Source organism: Mustela nivalis, assembly GCF_964662115.1.
Source record: "Mustela nivalis genome assembly, chromosome: 1".
Classification (NCBI taxonomy): domain Eukaryota; kingdom Metazoa; phylum Chordata; class Mammalia; order Carnivora; family Mustelidae; genus Mustela; species Mustela nivalis.
In genome coordinates this window covers 106,933,834-106,955,908 of record NC_139020.1, presented here as the reverse complement: position 1 = coordinate 106,955,908, position 22,075 = coordinate 106,933,834, and the positions used below count along the sequence as shown (strand labels likewise).

Sequence of the window (22,075 nt, the reverse complement as noted above, 5' to 3'; positions counted from 1 at the left end):
GTTAAACAAAGATTTCCTTGATATGATGCCAGAAAGATTTTTAAATTGTACTTTATCAAAATTAAAAGTTTTTTTTCTGCAAGACATTAAGATATTGAAAAGAAAAGGCACAGACTAGGGGAAAATATTTGCAAATTATGTATCTGATAATGGATTTATGTATATCATGGACTCAGTACATATAAAGAACTCAATAATTAGAAGAAAAATGGTATGATTGAAAAAACAAGTAAAAGTTTTGAATAGACATTTTGCCAAAGTATATAGATATATAGATAACAAAGATGTTCAAAATCATTATTAGGGAAATGCAAATTAAAACCCAGTGAGATACCTCTAAAAATATATTAGAATGGTTAAAATGAAAAAAAATGACCTTACCAAGTTTTGGCAAGTATGTGGCACAACTAGAATGGTCACTTTGGAAAACTTAAAGCATTGGACTTACACCTTCCATATGGCCCGGCCATTCCACTCCTAGAAATGTACCCAAGAGAAATGAAAGCATATTTCCAAACAGACACAACAGGTTTATTCTTAACAGCTGAGACCTGGAAACAACCCATCTGTCCATTAATGAATGACTGGATAAACAAAGTATGGCTTATGAACTAATGATACATGCAACGTGGGTGAATCTCAAAATAATTACACTGAGTGAAAGAAGCCAGGCAAGTATGAGTACATCATGTACAATTTCATTTGCATGGAAAGCAAACTTACATGTACTGACAGAAAGAGGCTCAGTTTTTCGCTAAGGAAGCAGGGGTAAAGTGGGGGGCAAGGAGAGATTACAAGAGGGACACAAGGAACTTTTGGGGGTGATGGAAATGTTCATTGTCTTGATTAGTGATAGTTTCAGAGGCACATACATATGTCAAAGCCTATCAGATTGTACACATTAAATTTGTGTAGATTGTTGGATGTCAGTTACACCTCAATAAAGCTGCTTAAAAATAAAAAATATGGGGCACCTGGGTGGCTCAGTTGGCTAAGTGTCCAACTCATAATTTCGGCTTAGGTTATGATCTCGGGGTGGTGAGATTGAGCTGTGCATCAGGCTCTGTGCTCAGCACGGAGTCTTCTTGGGATTCTATCCCTCTCCCTCTACCCCTCTCTCACCTCTCTTTCTCTTAAAAAAAAAAAATAAGCTACTGAGAAAGTAGAAGTATAAACATGTGAAAGACAACTATTTATTGAACAATGAATGATTTCTCCTTTGAAAAAAATCACAGACTCTAAGGTTGGAAGAGTGCTTGGAGATCATTCTAGATGAACCCCATCTAGATGAGGTGAATCTCTTCTGCTTTTGCAGATGAGAACAAACACTGAAACTCAGAAGGAGAGGGCAACATGTCTGAAGCTGCACAGTTAACAAGGATTCGGTGATAATGCTCTTTCCAGTAAGCCATCTTGTGGGACAGAAATTGCAAGGAGCAAGAGACTTCCCACATGTTTTATTAGGAAAAATTTCATGCATATCTAGAATTAAAGAGAACCACATGAAGAATTGAAATAGAGACTTTAAAGGTAACTTTCTACCTGCCTCACTGCCTCACTATTTACTGTTCTAATTTTCCATTTCCTCATCTCTAAAATGGGGTTGACAATAACTAACTTGTGAAGATCGAGTAAGGGAATGAATATAACGCCCAGCACCCAGAGCCAGCCACACATAGTCAGTATCCTTACTGGCTGTGTAGAATCCCTTCATCACTGGTGTTCCCACTCCACATTTTGCCGTCTATAGCTCCTGGTCTTCTTTCAGCTGTTGAAATCCAGCTCATTTTTTAGTCCCATCTTGAAGGCCACTTTCTACATATACCGTTCAGGATCCTCCTACCCCTACTTTCCATGGATACTAACAATTATTACTCTAGGTTGAGTCCCCATAAAGGGACTGTCGCTTTGCAGGTGGTTTAAAGATATTACCAAGGAGTTTTTAATCACTGAACCTATAAATATCCAATATATGACAATATTCATTTGAACACATAATTTCCTCTGGAGGTTAACAGCCTTCATTAGATTCTCAAAGGTGTTCATATTTGAAAGGACTTTAAGAAAAACTATGTCCTTTTTTTTTTTTTTAAGATTTTATTTATTTATTTGACAGAGATCACAAGTAGACAGAGAGGCAGACAGAGAGAGAGTGGGGGAAGCAGGCTCCCCGCTGAGCAGAGAGCCCGATGCGGGACTCAATCCCAGGATCCTGGGATCATGACCTGAGCCAAAGGCAGAGGCTTTAACCCACTGAGCCACGCAGGTGCCCCAAGAAAAACTATGTCCTTGAGGGACACCTGGGAGGCTCACTTGTTTAAGCATCAACTCTTGCTTTTGCCTCAGGTCATGATTTCAGGGTCATGAGATCAAGCCCCAAGTGGGGTCCCACACTCCTCACAAAGTCTGCTGGAGAGCTTCTCTCTTTCTCTGCCCCTACCCCTGTGCACTCGCTCTCTCTCTCAAATAAATAAATAAATCTTAAAAAAAAAAAAAAAAGCCACAGTAGAAGAACTATGTCCTTGAAAGAGTATGTAAGGAAAGAAAGTGTTATCATTACTCTCACTTATGGGGACAAAACCCAAAACAACTCAGGCCCAAAGAGCTGTCATGGCTTACCCAAATACCCCCACCATGCTGGCAATGCCAGGGAGAATCACGCATGAGGTGTTCCACTCCCAGGGTCTCCTGGCTTGTCTTCAGAAGGATGACCCTTTCCCTTGGTCAGATATGGTCAAGACAGAAGGTCCACAGAGCTTTGTGCCCCCTCTGTGTGGGCTGGGGCTGAAAATATTTTGAGCCCCTACCTTTGAAAACAATTGCTTGAGAGATAGCCAGCTTTCCTGAGATGTATTTTGGGGAAGCGGTGTTTTTGTTCTTCAAGCCCCACTTTTAAGAAAGCCGTTGTCCCTCAGGTCTGCTGTGTTGTGACAACCGACGCGTTTAAATTTGCCCTGTGGTTTGGCCGGCAAACGCAGCCAGCCGCGAGGCCCATGTGCTTGCTCCTCATGAGCCTGAGCTTGGGCCAAGCTGCGCGCGGGCTGGGTCTAGCTGGGAGGTCTTTCCTGCTCTTTTCCAAACTGCTTTAGTTTCATGACATTTTCCTGAGCCTGGGAGTGGCCGGGGAATCGGGATAGGGAGAGGGAGCTGGCTCCTTAGGTACTGTTAGATTCTGGTTTATCCTCCGGTCTCTCACCAGTGCACTCCCAGGTCCCGCGTGCTCACCAAACACCCATTTTCTAAAACGGTATCTGATTATGCCGGTTTTGTAAAGAAATCCTTTGTCTTCCCGTTGTGTAAAGATTCGGCAGTCGTCTCCAACCCTTTCAAGATCCTGGATCCGTGGTGACTTTTCCACAGCTGGCCTGGCAGGGAGGGCTCGTGATCCTGTGGGCCCTGGCGACCTTCCTACCCTCTTCCCTGTCCCAGTAAGTAGCACCAGCACCCCCTGAAGTCAGCATTCTGGGGCTTATCCTTTGCTTTCTCCCCTCCCTCATTCCTCAGTTTCGGGCTCTTCCTGCTACAAAACACTTTTTGCCTTTGTCTGCTTGACTCCATGCTGATCCATCCAAGCATTCTTCTCTCCTCATCAAGGCTGCTTTATGACTTTCGTGGGTTCTAGACACTTTTGCCTTTATGAGCCCCTTCATCCATCTAGAAAACAAATAAAAATTGTATTTTAGCACTGCACTGGCATAAAGCCGAATATAATCCAGGCCAAGTTTATTATATATTTGTTATTTTTTTAATTAAAACATTTTCATGGGCTCAGGCTCTGAGTCCACGATGCCAAGTGGATTAATGAGTCCTGGTCCTAACTACTAGGACAGCCCCCTCCTTGGCCTCCCAGCCTCCCTTCCTCCAAATCCACTGTCCTCACCACACCCAGAGGGATTTTTTTTATCACTGTAAATTAGATCCTGCCACTCCCCTGCCTAAGCACCGCTGACCAGGCACTAAAAGCTTTGCCTTTCTTTCTTTTTTTTTTTTTTTTCTTTCTTTCTTCCTTTCTTTCTTTCTTTTCTTTTGAGATGTTGTATTTATTTATTTGAGAGAGAGAGAGAGAGAGAGCATGAGGGGTGGGGGAGGGCAGAGGAAGAAGCAGACTCCCCACTGAGCAGTGAGCCCAATGCCCAATGTGGGGCTCCAATGGGATCATGACCCATGATCTCTAATAAGGCAGGTGTTTAACCCCTTGAGCCACCCAGGTGTCCCTAAAGGCTCTGCATTATTATAAATAGGAAGAAAGCCTCCCTTGAGGCTTTCAACCTCCGCACAAGTAACTGGTTACGTTTGATCTATCTCCTTCCACACTTACTTCTATGACATATGGAAAATATACACAAAATGTCTATGATATGTACAAAATATGTGTTGTTTGGGGACCCTATGGAGTTTTCACTCAATGGATGGTATCCTAACATAGGTATCACATTTCAACCCTCCCTTTTCATGCAGTGATGTCTTCAAGATAAACTCTCTGCTGCTGTCCATAGATCTTTCCCATTTTCTCTCACTGGTGCTCCACATTCAATAGCATGACTCTATTACATTTAGTCATTATTTGACTGAAGCTCACTTTTCACCTTGACAAACAATGCTACCAGGAACATCCTCACCCAAGTGAGCGTTTCTCTACGACAGGTATCTCGAAGTCAGATTCTCAGTTTCTAAGATTTGCACATTTTTATTTTACTAATAGCCCCGGATTGCCCTCCCAGTGGCCAAGCCACTGTCCATTTCTACAAACACTGTGTCAGTGGACCCATTTCCCACTTGCACCAACACTAACCATCTTCTCGAACATCCTCCATTCTTTCTGAAAGGGCCTGCACGTAATAAGCTTTCCTAGCCTGAGTTTGTCTTTATTTCAGCTGAGTGACATAATCCTCTGGCTAGCGTAGGATGACAGGCTTACAAGTATTTTTCTTTTGCACATTAAGAAATTTTTTATTTCGGGACGCCTGGGTGACTCTGTTGGTTAAGCAGCTGCCTTTGGCTCGGGTCATGATCTCAGGGTCCTGGGATTGAGTCCCACATGGGGTTCCCTGCTCAGTGGGGAGCTTGCTTCTCCTCTCCCTTTGCCTGGTGCTACCTCTGCTTGTGCTTGCCTCTCTCTCTGTCAAATAAATACAAATCTTTTTTTAAAAAAAGGTATTTTTTACTTCCCTCTTGTTTCCATATGGCTGGCAGAAAATCTGGGTATTAATCTAGTTCTCCTTTCTTCTCTTTGATAATTTTTAAAATTTTAACTTTATCCTTGATACGTCAAAATTTCACTAGAAGGAATCTATATATAATTTTATGCATATATCCCACATGAGGCCTGGAAGACATTTTCAGTCTGAGAATTCATAGGTTTTCTCGATTCTAGGAAAACTGAGACCAATATTTCCTCAAAGATTTCTTCCTTTCCTTTCTCTTTATTCCATGTTTAATGAAAATTCTACTAGACACATGTAGGATCTTCTGAATCTGTACTCCCTTTACTCTTTCACACTTCTGATCTCTTTATCTGGGGAAATTCCTCAGCTTGATTTTTCAGAGCATTAATTCTTCACATGTGACCATTCTATCATACTTATGGCTACATTTTAATGTCAATAATTATACTTAGCAAAATTATGGTTAGTAAATGCAAAATTATTGATTTAATTTCACTAATTATCCAATGGCTTCTTTTTGTGTTTCAGTCTGTTCTTATTTCAGATCTCTCTCTTCCTTTTTTGTAGATTACACTCCTGTCTTTAGCTCTCTGGAGATAGCTTATTTTAAAATCTGTTCTTATGTTTCCATTAACTCTATTTCCTGACAAGAAATTCTCTTATTGAATTTATTATCCCTTTTCCAGACACAATCTTTTTTTTAAAAAAAAGATTTTATTTATTTATTTATTTGACAGAGAGAGAGAGAGATCACAAGTAGGCAGAGAGGCAGGCAGAGAGAGTGGGGGTGACGCAGACTCCCTGCTGAGCAGAGAGCCCAATGCGGGGCTTGATCCCAGCACCTGATATCATGACCTGAGCCGAAGGCAGAGGGTTTAACCTACTGAGCCACCCAGGTACCCAAGATACAATCTTAAAAAAATATTTGTTGATTCTTATTTGGCAACCTTTCTGTGGTTGTGGTTTCTATTTCTTTCCAAGTAACTTCATGGTATAGCCTTGTCAACTTCCAGCTTCCCCATGGGAGCTCCACAGCTTCCCACGTGGTCAGGATGAGTTCCCACAGGATGAGTTCCCCATTAGGATGAGTTCCTCAGCTCACACCACTACAACTTCTCATTTACAGACCTCCTTGTACAGGCCTTCCTATTTTCTCATCCACAGATAATTCCTTGTCTTGATTCTGAGTGCAGCCGTTCCTTCATTTATCTCATTTCTGGTCTTTATCATTATTTCTATGGACTGGGTACAGAAATGGGGAATTTCCATGTGTCTTGAAGTCCAGGTAATATCATCCATCATTTTCAATCACCTACCCCTTCATCAGCTGGCTTGCACCCATTCTATTTAGCTGTCACATCACCATGACTTTGCTGACCACCCTATATAAATTAGGCGCTTCTATTGGTCTCTCCCATAGAATTCTGTCCTCTTCTACATAGTACTCATCATAATTTGTAATTATAAATTCCGTTGTGTGTTTACTTAGACTGATGCCTTCGTCCATATATTCAAAAAACACTATTGATCCCAAGGTACAGAGCCTATTGTTCAGGCCTTTGAATTATTATTGTGAAAGAGGGACACAGTAGTAATTTGAGACATGCAACAATTTAAAGCATACATCAGAAACAAAGGTAGTACTTACTTTTCTGTTGGGTGATCAGAGACGATTTTCCTAAAAAATAGCATTTAAGCAAGATTTCAAAGGATAAATCAGAGGAAGTTCTACAAGCAAATGAGGAAGGGACTAGGACAAAAGACCAAGAGAACCAAGCATTTAAGTGCATGCAGGCATGAAAGAGCATGACGGAATCTGGAATGAGCAGCTAATCTGATAGCAGTTCTAGACATTAAAGTGTGCATGCCTAAGCATGGAGAATATAGAAGGGGAAGAGCCATCCCAGGGAAGAGTATCCTGTGAGTCAGGATAAGCCAGATTATCTGCAGAAACAAACAATGCCAAAAGCTCAGTGGCTTCATACAACAGTTGTTTTTTCTCACTCATGCCAAGTGTGCTGTGGGCCCAGCTGACTTTCCAAGGCAGCTGCCCTCCACATGTTGGCTTGATATTGCAAGCTACTTCAATCTCATGGCACCCCATGTCAACATGAGGATTCAGGGTTGAATGCTATTTTAAGACATTTTTATTTCACTCTTTAAGCAAAGGGGGGCCTTTAGCAAAAGGTCTGGCAAAGGGAGAGAACGAATAAGACTTGTATTTGTATAAAGAAGGATACAATAGACGGAAAAATTAATGAGGAGGTTGTTGAGGTAATTTTCCAATAATGCAGGGGCCGTGGGGAATGGAACCCATGCAGATGTTGGATCTGAAAGATACTTATATATAAACAATAGAACTTACTGATTGATGGCATATGAGGATAAAGGAAAAATAAATAAATAAATCAAGGATGACACCCAGATATGTGGCTCGAGTTTCTGAGCTGTTACTGGTTCATGAACACGTTTGGTGCAGGAGAATGAGCAAGTTGGGAATGGAAAGATAGCAGCCTCTGTCCATGGGAAACTTCAGATGGAGGAGGGAACAGACATTTAATTGGTGAGTGAGGAACTGTGGGGAGGCATGTAGGATAAAGAAATAGATTTGTAAGTAATCAGTATACAACAGCATTTAAACTGTGGTGGTGAAGCACATGAGAAATATTTGGGAAGAGTGGTTAACACTGAGATTCTGAAACTCACAGTCTTAGAAAGATCGTCAAGCCCCAGAAATTAATACTAAGTTTTAAGAATATGTGCATAAAAAGGGGCACAGGGGTGGCTCAGTGGGTTAAAGCCTCCGCCTTCGGCTCCAGTCATGATCCCAGGGTCCTGGGATTGAGCCCCACATAGGGCTCTCTGCTCAGCAGGGAGCCTGCTTCCTCCTCTCTCTCTCTCTCTCTCTCTCTGCCTGACTTTCAGCCTACTTGTGATCTCTATCTACAAATAAATAAATAAAATCTTTTTTAAAAAAAGAATATGTGCATATTTAAATTTTTCTCTGAAAAAAGCCCTTCAACAAATGTTTATTAGGGCCCTACTATTTGCAAGTCAAAGACACTGGCCTGGTACTGGAAATAGAGCAATAAACAAAAAATGAAAAAGTATTTGTCCACTTGAAGATTATGTTATTCTAATGGGATGGGAAATGAGGAACGAACAAATAAATAATTAAAATAAATAGTATCTCAGCTGGTGATTAGTGCCATGAAGAAAAACAAAACTGGGCATGGGGATTATGAGTGTGAGTAAGAATAGAAGTAGTAGAATAGAGTGGTCAGGAAGTATCTCACTGAGAAGGTGACGCTTTCAGAAAGAGTCAAAGGTGCTGAGGGAGTGAACTGTGTGGCTTTATTGGGGGTATTCCAGACAGAGGATCTGGCTTCCATTAGATTCTCAGTGATTCACTAGAACGGTAAAGAATGATTCCTCTGAAGAAAGAAGAGAGCGGAGAAAGCAGTTAGAGAAAGAACAGTCTGCAAAGGAGTGCTGGTGACTTGTGGGATTCAGAAAAGATGCAAATGCAAGAGGATCTGATAGACTTAAAATGGGGTGGTGTTAAAGGACTGGATGTCTCGATGAGATTGAAGTCCAGGGTTATTGAATTCTATAAGGTTATTGAAGGAGCAAAAGACCTAAAAAGATGGGAGAGGGTGGTCAGAGAATGGGGTGTTGTGAGCTGGAGTTTTCAGAGGTGGATGTATCTGTGGGTATCACAGATGGCTAGGGTAGAATGGAAGAAGTCGGCACTGAAGATGAGAAGGTCAAAGGATGAGAACCTACTGTCACTCAGGACAACAGGAGGAACTGGGAGGGAGAGGTACCATATGCCTAGGTTCTTAAAGAAAAGAACAGAGGATAGGACCAAGAAGTTAGATGTGACAGCAGCAGGGATGAGTAGTTTGCCAGAGTGATAGAAGGGCAGGGGAATTTGGAAAGAGAGTGGAAAAATACCACTCATGAAATAGCAATAGGGAGTTAGGGAAGTAATGACCCTGACTCGTCCATGATCTGAGTCTGCCCCCTCACCCCATGGACTTGCCCCAACTGTCCATTTGCTTCTTATGGCCTAATGAACGCTGTCCTGTAGTTGAATCTGCTTGGTTCATGTGGCCTTAGCATCTGGGGAACCTCTGGGAAAGGGGAGACATAATATGAGTGAATAGCAACTACAGTTGATATAAAATGGATTTAGGTGAGCAAAGGTAAGGGAGGATGGAAGGTGTATTAGTTTCCTAGGACTGCCATAACAAAATACCACAGACTGGGTCACTTACACTGCAGAAATTTATTTTCTCACAGTTGTGGAGGCTAGAAGTCTAAGATCGAGGTATTGACAGGTTTTGGTTGATTTCTCTCTCTTTGGCTCATAGATGGCTACCTTGTTGCTGTGTCCTCAGGTGGTTGTCCCTCTGTTTGTGTCATCTGTGTCCTAATCTCCTCTTCTTATAGGGACACCAGTCATATTAGATTAAGGCCCATCCCAACAGCACCTTTTTAACTTTAATTACCTTTTAAAGGCCCTACCTTTAAGTAACCATAGTCTGAGATATTAGGGGTTAGGACATCAACATATGAATTTGGGAAGGACACAATTCAACTCAAACAGATCATATATATCTCAAGTACTTAAGAACCCCAGGATCATTCCTTACACATTACACCTCCTCTTCCAAGATTACCATGAAGAGAAATAACCAAACAGAAGACCAGGTATACCCTGAGTTACCAGCTAGGCTAGTACCCGGTGCCACAGACTGGGGCTCTCCAATAAAGATGGGCTTGATGAAAGGGCTTCCTTTGGTCAGAAGTTTAAAAAGGGCATGCCCACCCTCTGTCAGAGCTTAAATCCTAATACCCACCCCTGTCACTCCCTGGCCTAGGTACATGGACAAAGAAGAGCAAAGAGAGAGCCAGAAGCCCTAAAGAAAGCTAGTTCCCAATTGTTTTTTTCACTGAATGAAATGAGGCAGAAAGCAAGAGAAGATAATGTATATGGCCAGTTGATTCACTTCCAATGCCCACTAATAAACTTTGACTCTATCCTGAAGAATAAGGAAGAAGGTAGGAATCAGAGTAGGTTGAGATGTGGGAAAAGGAAAAAGGGACCCTCTCTTATACAGAGATCAAAGTAGATTCTAGAAGCTATAAGCCTACTGGCAGTCAAAGAAGCCTAAAGACTTTGCTCTTCAAGAGAGGTAAAAACACCTCAGCATACCTTTTTGTTTGTTGAAAATGTGTGGTGGAGAGCCAGCTGTGTTAGCCAGGCAAAGGTCATTTTGGGCTTTCAGAAAAACAAGCAAGTTTCTTTTCAAAGTACTCAGTCTCAAATAGAGTGACCTACAACCTAACAGAAAAGAATATGGGAGTAGGGAACTCTGATTCATGGTCTCAGCCCACCATCTAATTTCAATGTGATCCTGGGCAACATATTTCTCTCCTCTAGGGCTCAATTACCTCATCTCAATATTATTAATTATATATTTAAATACAGATAATAATGCATGGCCTTTGTCAGTTATTTCCAGGATGAAACACTCTTCTTGGAAACAAGTCTTCCCAGAAGAGTGGGGCAGAAGGTGATACCCATCCCCAGGATCCTGACTCATGGGCTATGCCATAGCCCTGGGCTGTTTCTGTGTCCACCCTTTAGAAGAATTTCCAACATTTAGTTACTCATCTTTATAATTTTTTGTATGCATGAATACCATCTACATTATTATTATTTGTTTCATATTTTTTATTTAAATCTGCTCTGGACTTTTTTTTTTTTTTTTTTACTGAAATCCTTATTTTTGAAAGCATGTTGCTACTCTAAACATAAAAATAAAAATAATGAATAAAAAATTGTTAAATTCTAGCAGAATAATATTGTCTCTACAAGACTGAATTTGAGACCTGCCTTTCCTTGCTAAAAGGGAAATGAGTGTCAATGGCATAGTGGCATCACCTTGAGATTTTCTTCTCAATAATATCAGGAGTAAAAGAGAAATGAAAAAGGCAGGACTTTCTTGACATATGGTGGTGACAGATATTGAAAGTTGACTCATGCAATTTCCATTTCTAATCCCTGTCTTACTTGCTGCCTGGCTCTGCTTTATAAGCTGTAAAAGTAAGAACAAGACTTCCTAGTCTCCTTTGCAGTTAATGGTGGCCATGTGACCCAGCTTTGGTCTGTGAGACATAAGAAGTTCCCTAGTCCCCTTTTCCTCTTCCTTCTTTTTTCTGTTTTGAATGTGGACATGACACCTGGTGTTACAGCAACCTTTTTGTGACCAGGAGATGGCAAGCACGAGGATGAAAGCCCGTATCCTAAGGCTGGCAGAGCAGAAAGGAAGAAAACAATGTCAAGCAGCTGCCCCAGACCTATGTACCTCCTCCCTTCTTGCTATGTGAGGAAAATAAATTCTATTCAAACATTAGTCAATATTTCTCTTATTATTCACCAAACAGAATATTAACTGATCCTGTGTTTCTTAATTCCATATGTGTGGCACCTGAAATCAGCCTGACACCCCTGGTGGCATGTGTTTCATGCTTTTCGAGAATCTTGTATAAGAGAGCTTGTTAGTTTGCTAGGGCTGCCATGGCGAAGTACCACAGACTGGGTAGCTTCAACAGCAGGAATGTATTTTCCTCCAGTTTTGGAGACTAGCACTTCAAAATAAAGGTGTTGGCAGGTGTTTTAAAGTTCAAGATCAAGGTGTTCTTTTGAGGTCTCTCTCCTTGGCTTGCAGATAGCCGCTGTCTCACTGTGTCTTACATGGTCTTTTCCTCTGTGTCTCACATGGTCTTTTCCTCTGTGTTGTCTGTGCCCTAATCTTATTATAAGGACACTGATTACATCAGATCAGAGCCAAAGCTAATGGCCCCTTTTTAGCTTAATCACTTCTCGAAGATCCTATCTCCAGATTGTCACATTTTGAGGTACTGGGGGTTAAGGCTTCAACATATGAATTTTGGAAGGACACAACTCAGCCTATAAGAGAGTCTAATAGCTTATTTTTTAATAGAAATTATTTTTCCTTCCCTGCAATCTTGCAGACACAACATAGCATGGCTCATGGATGTTCAAAGTCCACAGGCAGGATCATGAGCCTGCAGATGAGGAGAGGGAGTCCTGGCTAGGCGGCTGGGGCGGGAGGGGAGGAGGGGTGGTCATTATATGCGTACTCTATACACTATATCTATTGTATATATAATATAGTATTTATATATAGTATATATTGTATACATATTGTATACACTATATCTATTGTGTATATATATACTGTATATATATATTGCAAGTAATAATGTATATGGAAGTATCTGGCACATGCTAAGGATATTTTGTCAAATCTAAAATGCCATCAATTATAAGATGCTCCATTATGCTCTGTGCCCCCAAACTGGCAAAATTGTGCCATGAGAGCTTCTAAATTAGAGATTTGGGAACCCCAGCCCAAATTTGCTGAATTTGAATTTCCTGGGATGAAGCTTAGATATTGGTAGTTTTTAAATCCCCTGTATTTATTTTGATAATGGGGTACCCAGGCACCAAAGCAATGGCTTTCAACATAGTCAACATGTTACAGAACCCAAAATTTAATTCTAAGGTGTCATCTTTGGAGCTATTTATCAGTTTCTTAGATATTCTATAGGAAGCCTGGATTATATTCTATAGGAAGCCTGGATTTCAGCCGTTGCCAACAAAATCCCATTGCCCAGATACTTTACATTTCCTAACACATTCATGGGATTCCAGAGAGTCTCAGCTTAGGAGTTGCATATAATAAATACTTCGGTAGAACATGTAAACCAAGCCCAGTTCTAGTGGTAGGAATGCTGTAGCATGTACTCTCTTAGTACTATATTCGTGACCCCTGTCCTGGACTATAACCTGGGGGTGTTGAACCCACATCTGTCATTCTGCATTTTATGATTCTAAGTGACATACTGTTAGTTAATTGTGGGCATATTTTAAACTTTCCATTAAACTTAAAAAAAAAAAAGTAGTTCAGTCTTCTTAAAAGTTATTTTTCGGAATGCCTATGATTGACTCCTGACCCACGTCATGCTACTATGATCCCAGAAAGAGCAAGGATCAAGGTGAGAGGAATGCTCTGCACTCCACTCTTTGCACAGGTCATGCGAGCACCCCACACGACGGCCTTCAAGACAATAGCAATTCCCCAGTTCTCGCACCCACATTTGTATGTGCTCTGTCATCTCAACAGGGTCCAATCCCCTCATTGTACAGCTGAGCAGGTCGATGCCCCTTTCTCCCTCCCTCCAACCCAGAAAGTAGATGACTTTCCCAAGGTCCCATACAAGGTAGCCTACTGACACTGAGCCTACTCCCAGACTATGTCCCTTGCATTCCTCCTACTCCCCATGATCTAGCAATGCGACTTCAGAGGGTCTTTATCAAAAGGTCAGGACAATATCACCAGTGTCTTCTAGTCCAATGGGAAACTGCCCTGAATCTCACCCAGATCATTCACTGAGCCATATAGTTCCTGTTTTCATGCAGATTCCATCTGAGCCCTGGCTAACTCCCAGGGAAGCACATATCAGATCTGCTGTCTATTGGCAGAACTTTGGCTTAGAACGTATTTCAAATGCTTCCCATTGAACATTGGCAGCCTTGAGAAAATATGGCCAGGAAATTATTCTGGGAAGCTCGATTGCTCTATGACACTTTACAAGGAGAAGCTGATGGCTTTCCCTCCCGAGCTCTTCCCTCTGTGCCCAGAACAAATGACTGCATATTCCTGTATGTGCCCTAAATTAGGAGAGGGCCAGGTCTGCTGCCTCCTGAATAGAGGGAATGTCTGTAACGGGCAGAGCCCTCCGCACAGTGCACTGTGCTTTGAGCCAAGTTCTTTCTCCTTCAGTTTTGAAACCCTTGGGCATTCCAAGAGAAATGTAGTCCATGTGTTTCTGATTCATTTACACTTAAATCATTAAAATGTTGTTTTGTGAGAGTTATTTGATGTCTGAGGAGCCTATGAGGCTTCTTAATGAGACTTTTAAGGGTTTTTTTTTTTCCTTTTTTCTTTCTTTCTTTCTTTTTTTTTTTTTTTTTTTTTTACTCTGGCTGAAACAGAAAGCAACATTTTGCTAAAACAGTGCCCAAGTTCAAACATATTCTCTCATCTCATATATTTGCACCCACATTATCGACCACAGGCTTTTACTAATGCCAGGACTAGCAAGACTGACATTCAAAAGTGTTAAAATAGAGAAACTGGAGAGAAAATGGAGCAGGGAGAATTCCAGCGAGATTCAAACCTGTGTTCCCTGAAATGTGCCAAAGCAGCAGTACCAGAGGGTGGAGAGTACATGCATTTGCTACCCTGGTTAGACTGGGGGATGGGGTGGCTCTCTCGGTGCACTGGGGGACAGCTAATACTGCACTTCCAAAGGCATAATTTCCTTGAAGCCTCACAGCAGCCCTCATTTCCCAGATGCGAAGTAGGCTTAGAGGTGCTAAGAGTTGGACCCAGAGTGCACAGTTGGCTTGGACAGAAAGGAAAGATTACAGCTAAACTCTGACTCTGAGTTTCATGCTCTTTTCCGAATGTTTCAAGTTGAGTTTCTCCATGAATGTTGTATTTGAAATACCAAATGGACTAGAATATTTCAGGGAGAAGCAGTACGACCTAGTGGATAGGATCCCCTACCGCTTTCTAACTGTGTGAACTTGGGTACATGATTAACTGTAAAGTGAGTACAATAGTGTGACCCTTACAAGTTTGTGGGAGCGCTTGAGATGGTGCATACACTTAGTGCTGTGCCTACACAGAAAAGGTTCTCCGTAAAATCTACTTTTCACACCCAGACATCCTTCTCCCTGTTGAGATTTAATTGTCATTGCTGTGGGGGGAGGAATTGTCCTCTTATTCAGCTCAGTTTAGATCTGGCGCTGCATTTCTCCACAATCTCAGGGTGCAGATGTGTATACAGTCCCGGGTCTTCTCTGCCCAGGGGGTGCGGGCTCTCCTGAAGAGATGGACCCTCACTGGGCTGGATTGGTTGTGTGCCCTGTGATGGTTAACAGAACAAGTCTTGCTTTTAAGTGGAGAAGAACCACTAGCCAACTGCAGGACTTGGGGCTCCCTCACATTCCTGGCCAACGGCTCTGTTCACGAGAAAATCTGTCACTGTTTGCAGGCTGACTGTGGCTTTGGGATTTGGACCTTTTTTCCTTTCCTAGTGTAGATGTCAGAATGGCCTTCTTAGCTGGTTGTTTCTGCTTCACTGGTGTCTTTTTGCCAGTGTCCTGAGGAAGAGCAGGAAACTATAGCCATCTGGCAAGGGAGACTAAAGAGAAATTAGACTTTGTCCCTCTCCACCCTCACACACACACACACACACACACTCCATACAGTCACACACATTTACTCATAAATTCACTAATACACATTAACATACACACTCATATGCATTCACTCACATTCACACAAACTCACTCATACCCATTCACACATTTACTCATACAGAGTCACACACACATTCACAGACTCACACAGACATGCACACACACACACACACACACACACACAGATACAAACACCTTTCCGAGCCGCTCAGTTTTCTCTCAAGAGCTGGAGCCAGCCACACAGGATAAAGGAAGGAACTGGAGGAGCAGATCTTTTCAGGAGGAAGACAGATTCTGTTCTGTCAGGTTCCTATGAGTGTGTGTAAGAGCAAGTCAGAGGAGAGAGAGAGGGAGAGAGAGGAGGGTGAGAGAGGGAAAGAGGAGAGAGAAGAGGGAGGGAGGGAGAGAGAGGAAGAGGCAGAGGGAGAGAGGGGGAGAGGGGATCTGTTGCAGGCAGGGGAAGGCGTGACCTGAATGAAGAATGCCAGCCAATTCCAGAGACACACAGGGACCTCAGAACAAAGATAAGGCATCGCTGACACCACACCGGGGACAAGCTCCCAGGAAAGTCAGGCCGAGGGGACCGAAGCCAGGCAGCCAGGAGCACCCCAGGCAGGAAAATGAGGTAAGTGCCAGCGCAGGAGTGGACATGGGAGGGGGGCCCTTTGGGGAACAAGGTGTCAAGTAGCCTAGGAAGGTTTGACCTTGTCTCCAGGCAGACTCACCTGCCGGTCCTGCGGGTGTGGCAGGGGCTTCTCATCAATCCCTGGGGCTTTGAGAAGGGGGATGTGGGCTGGGCACTGCCCTGGGACTGCGGAGACAAGCAGCTCCAAATGGGAGACTTTGTGCAAATCCTGCCCCACGCTGCCAGGGCTCAGTTTCTCCCTCTGCCAGTGTTGGGTGCTGTCTGCTGGCAAATGTGACTTTCCTCCTGTTGCCCTCAAGGCTGATTTTTTGTTTTCCTTCCCTGCAAAGAGCATTGGTTTATCTCTTCCAACACTTTGTGAGTTAGGTATGTGTTTGTGTGTTTATTTGTTCGGACCGGAAAAGAAATCAGCTTCCCACAGCTCAGCTCTGCGGTTTCTCAAACCTTCAGAAGTTTGCCAGTTAAAACCTCAATTTAGAAAACGAAAAACCTGTCCCCATTTTACAGTTCCCTATAAATTTCTGCATTTCTCACTGAAATCAGAGGCAGCTGGTGACATGAATCAGGCTATGAATTGTACCAAATGGCTCTTAAAGGGATACCACAAATTTAAAAAAAAAAAAAAAAAAAAAAAAAGCCTTTGGCGTTCTAAATCCAGGACTTTAAATTCTAATTGTTTTTAAACTCTTCAACATTTCCTATTCCTCAGCCCATATTTAGAGTTACTTGATCCTCCTCACCAGGCATTCCTTCTACGTTTTCCTCTGCAAGTCTCAAAATGCAACCACTATAATTATTTTTACTATTTTTAAGTGTTAATGGTGTTAAAAATACCAAAAAAAAAAAAAAAATGAAGAAGAAGAAGAAGGTAAAAGAAAAACACCCTGCTGACGTGTTAAGACTCAGCACCTCTTTCTTCTCAGTTGGAAAAAGGCTTCTATTTGTTTCTCTTCTGCAAAATCACCTAGCAACTTTTCTGGTCTGGGGCCAATGGGGGGCTTCGGACTGTGTTAACTCTTTGAGCTCAGATCACCTGTGGTTCAGAAACATAATCAGGTCTCTAAGGTTAATTTGATCTGTTTTTTAAAAATCCGTTGTAACATTAAGCCTGCCATCTAACTTCATTTTCCTTTCTCCTGAGAGAGATAGGATTTATGCCCGTCTACACTGAGTGACAGTTCAACTGATCTGTGGAGAGCAGAATCTTATCCCACCAGCCCAGGGCCCAGCCATAACAATGTACAAGCTGATGAACAGCCCTGTGTCTTTCTGCTCATTTACTCCTTAACACAGAACAGCTCCTCCCGACACACACACCTTATTTCCACCTCAAGGACCCGATTTTTCAAGCCACAGCTCAAACATCATCTCCTCTTCCCTGGCCAGCACCCCCAGAATGAGCATCCTCTTCTTTGTGTTATCCCTGTACTTGGGAGCTACATCTCTCTTTATCTTCAAAATAGTTCACTGTTCAGATCCCTATCGACGAACTTAAGTAGAGGATCTATCTCTCGTTCACCTTAGTATGTCCAGTACCTAGCATAATGTCTGTTTCCTATAAGGATTTCAATAAATATTAGCTGAATAGAATTCAGTCCACTAGCAAACCGGTCAGTGGAGAAATGCCCCACTAGAAGTCTCAAAGAGACTTGCCTCATAGGGACACAACACGTCAGAGTTTGCAGAGTACTTTTAAAGGCCTCTCTTTTTTGGCCATAGATTTTAGATGAAGTAAGGATTTACAGAGAAGTGAGGATAAAAGCCGTTAAGCAACTTGTCCAAAGCCACGCAGATGATCTTGAAAAGGCTCTGCCTCAAACTTGAGTCTTCAGACTCCGAGTCCAGGGTTTTTTCCTACTACACACATTCCACCAGACTCTCAACCAAGTGTATAATCCTATACCAATAGCTCCTGAATCTAGCCATACATTAGGATCATCTGTGATGCTTTCACAAGTGCCAATGACCAGACCTCACTCCAGACCAATTAAACTAGAATTTGTTGGAGAGGGGTTTTGTTATTAGTATCTTTTTTTTTAATTTCTACATAAAGCCATGAGTTTTTTAATTATTTTTCACAGGATTAATTGCTTTGGCCAAATGCCTAGACATGATATGGGCATGGACCCAGCAGCTTCCTCTGTTAGCTTTTGTTACTCCCTTCTTCTGTTGAAGCTAATTCACCATATGGTGTTGGGCATGACATGTCACTACTTGGGATATCCTTTTCATCATCTGTCAAATAAGGGCATTGTCCAAGGGATCTACACAGTCGCTTTCGACACTCCTACTCACAAACAGTCTTGGTGTCGTGTAGGTTGGAGGGAGGGAGGGAGGGAAGGGAGGAGAGGGAGAGAAGAGGATGCAAAGTGCTACTTCTTCCACAGTCATTGACACACGGGGGCATTTTGTGCACTCCACATAGTCTGCTCCTGCAGAGGGCCTATCCAATCCCAGCTTTAGGGATTGTTTGACATGTCAAGCAAATGTAGCTAAACTTTTTGATTAGCTCGAGAATAGGTAGCAGGTGTCAGGAATTCCACAGCCCCTGCCTGCTGTAGAAGAAACAAGAAACATCCAGAGGGTTTAAACAAAAGCTGCCACTTACATTCTTCGATTGGCAGCTCCTAAAGCAAGCAGGCATAGGCTCGAGCCCATTATGTGCAAGAAGATATTTGTTTCATATGTTTGGAACTGTTTGGCGATGCAAGCAAAATAGAACAGAAAGCTTGTTCCCACACTGGCCCATTACCTACCACATGTGGGCCTTTGGGACTGAATGAGGTTGCTAAGGGCAGCCAGCCCCTGACAAGACCAGCATTAGGAGGCTCGGAGTCTCCTCCATGTGGTCTGGAAAAAGTAGGCACAGAGAAAGTTGACCTTTCAGCTTTGCATAATCTGAGTGTCGCTATTGCAGTGAAGTCCAGTTTGGGAGCCAAAGTTCTTTCCTAACCTCCCCTTTTCGGGAAGCAGCATGATGGCATAATTATAACTAATGTTTGCTGAGGGCTGGGCTGTTAACAAAGAACTTTCCAATCCACCTTTATTCTGATAGCAGCCCTGTAGCGAGTCATTATTTTCACCGCTTACCAGATGAGGACACTGAGACCTTACGTGGCTTCCCCAAAAGGGGTCAGGTAAATAAAGTCAAAGGCTGAACTTGAAACTAGCTCTTCTGACCCAAGACTAGGGCTCTCCCCTCCCCAGGCAGAACAGAACCAAAACTCCCAGGCCTAGCAATATTCGTACCTTTCCTTACTTGAAATTGAGGCTGTCTGCCCCTGAAAGAAAGGGTTTCTAGATTCTGCTTTCCTGGGAGCTCACAGGAGAGCTTAACCTATGGCTTCCCTTCTCTCTGTCTTGGAGGCCCTCCCTCCAAGATTGGTTTTTAAAAAAAATATTGACCCTGGCAATTGGATTAAGACATTTTGTTTCCTCAGTCGAAATCTCACAGGTTTTTATCGCAGGTACAGTGGAAAAAAATTAAATGACTGTATTATTTCCTTTTTATTGAAAAAACAGTATAAATTCCTTCTTGACAAATAGCACATCGCATATACACAAAAATTAAAGTTAAGATATTCACATTCCCACTTCAGAGATAGCCACTGTTAATACACTGGTGAAATCCTTCTAGGCCTTTTTGCACTTACCTCTTTATCTTTCATGTAAATACCATATGAGACAGCTAGATAATCTACATTTATAGTTAACTTGATGGGTTACATGTTCAAAAATTCATGTGTGTGCATATATACACATATATGCATCTCTGTGCTGGAGAGGGAGAGTTAGGGAGATATAACTTTCTGCTTAGCAAAGTGTAGCCATTACAGTAGTCCCTGTTCATCCAGGGAGGATAGGTTCCAAGACCCTCAGAGGACCCCTGAAACCACAGATAGCAGGGAACCCTATAGATACATATATACATACATACATACATACCTATGGCCAAGTTTAATTTATTAATTAGGTGCAGTAAGAGATTAACAATAGTAACTAATAATAAAAATAGAACAATGATAACAATATACTGCAATAAAATTATGTGAATGGGTCGGTTTCAAAAAATATCTTTTTTTAAACATTTTTAAATTTAAATTCAATTAATTAACATGTAATATATTATTGGTTTCAGAGGTACAGACCTGTGGCTCATCAGTCTTCTATAATACCCAGGGCTCATTACATCACATGCCCTCCTTAAAGTCCATCATCCAGTTACCCCATCCTTCCATCCCTTCCCCTCCAGCAACCCTCAGTTTGTTTCCTGTGATTAAGAGACTCTTATGGTTTGTCTCCCTCTCTCTCTGGTTTCACCTTATTTTATTTTTTCCTCTCTTCTCTTATGATCCTCTGTTTTGTTTCTTAAATCCCATGTATCAGTGAGACCATATGATAATTGTCTTTCTCTGACTGGCTTATTTTGCTTAACATCATAACCTCTAGTTCCATCCACATCGTTGTAAATGGCAAGATTTCACTTTTGACGGCTGGGTAATATTCCATTGTATGTATAGACCACATTTTCTTTATCCATTCATCCATCCATGGACAGCTGGGCTCTTTCTGTAGTTTGGCTATTGTGGACATTGCTGCTATAAACATTGGGGTGTACATTTGTATCTTTAGGGTAAATACCTGACCAGCAATCGCTGGGTCATAGGGTATCTCTATTTTCAACTTTTTGAGGAATCTCCATACTGTTTTCTGGCATGGCTGCACCAGCGTGCACTCCCACCAACACTGTAAGATAGTTCCCCCTTTCACGAATCCTCGCCAACTTCTGTCCTTTCCTGACTTGTTACTTTTAGCTGTTCTGACTAGTGTGTGGTGGTATCTCATTGTGGAGTGATGGTGAGCATTTTTTCATGTGTCTGTTGGCCATTTATATGTCTTCTTTGGAGAAATGTCTGTTCATGTCTTCTGCCCATTTCTTGATTAGATTATTTGTTCTTTGGGTGTTGAGTTTGATAAGTTCTTTATAGATTTTGGATACTAGCCCTTTATCTGATAAGTCACTCACAAATATCTTCTCCTGGGGCGCCTGGGTGGCTCAGTGGATTAAGCCGCTGCCTTCAGCTCAGGTTAGGATCTCAGGTTCCTGGGATCGAGCCCTGCATCGGGCTCTCTGCTCAGCAGGGAGCCTGCTTCCCCCTCTCTCTCTGCCTGCCTCTCTGCCTACTTGTGATCTCTCTCTCTCTCTCTCTGTCAAATAAATAAATAAACTTTAAAAAACAAAACAACAACAAAAAAAACAAATATTTTCTCCCATTCTGTCGGTTATCTTTTGGTTTTGTTGACTGTTTCCTTTGCTGTGCAAAAACTTTTGATCTTGATGAAGTTCTAATAGTTCATTTGCCCTCGCTTCCCTTGCCTTTGACAATGTTTCTAGGAAGAAGTTACTGCGGCTGTGTTCTCCTCAAGGATTTTGATGGATTCCTGTCTCACATTTAGGTCTTTCATCCATTTTGAGTCTATTTTTGTGTATGGTATAAGGAAATGGCCCAGTTTCATTCTTCTGCATATGGCTGTCCAATTTTCCCAACACCGTTTGTTGAAGAGACTGTCTTTTTTCCACTGGATATTCTTTTTTGCTTTGTCAAAGATTGGTTGACCATACATTTGAGCGTCTGTTTCTGGGTTCTCTGCTCTGTTCCATTGATCTATGTGTCTGTTTCTGTGCCAGTACCAGACTGTCTTAATGAGTACAGCTTTGTAATAGAGCCTGAAGTCTGGAATTGTGATGCCGCCAGCTTTGTTTTTCTTTTTTCAAAATTCCTTTGGCTATTCGGTGTCTTTTCTGGTTCCATATACATTCTAGGATTATTTGTTCCAGTTCTGTAAAAAAAAGTTGATGTTATTCTGGTAGGAATTGCTTTGAATATGGAGATT

The 22,075-nt window shown here is 42.1% G+C and overlaps 1 protein-coding gene and 1 long non-coding RNA gene across 4 annotated transcripts in view; one reads left to right on the top strand and one right to left on the bottom strand.

The window, feature by feature from the left end:
- The window catches only part of LOC309846064, a 495,527-nt gene that overhangs the window by 219,422 nt on the left and 254,030 nt on the right, over positions 1–22,075 (bottom strand). The window lies entirely within an intron of this gene.
- MASP1 (MBL associated serine protease 1) overlaps positions 15,953–22,075 on the top strand; it is a gene marked incomplete at its 5' end in the record, with an annotated part of 63,605 nt that continues 57,482 nt past the window's right edge. For 2 of the 3 annotated variants that reach the window (XM_082694077.1, XM_082694078.1), the window contains one exon: positions 16,025–16,159. In XM_082694077.1, coding sequence (XP_082550203.1) covers positions 16,155–16,159 — 5 coding nt within the window. Of the gene's footprint in view, positions 16,160–22,075 lie in introns of all 3 variants that reach the window. The other variant, XM_082694076.1, reaches the window with a different exon arrangement.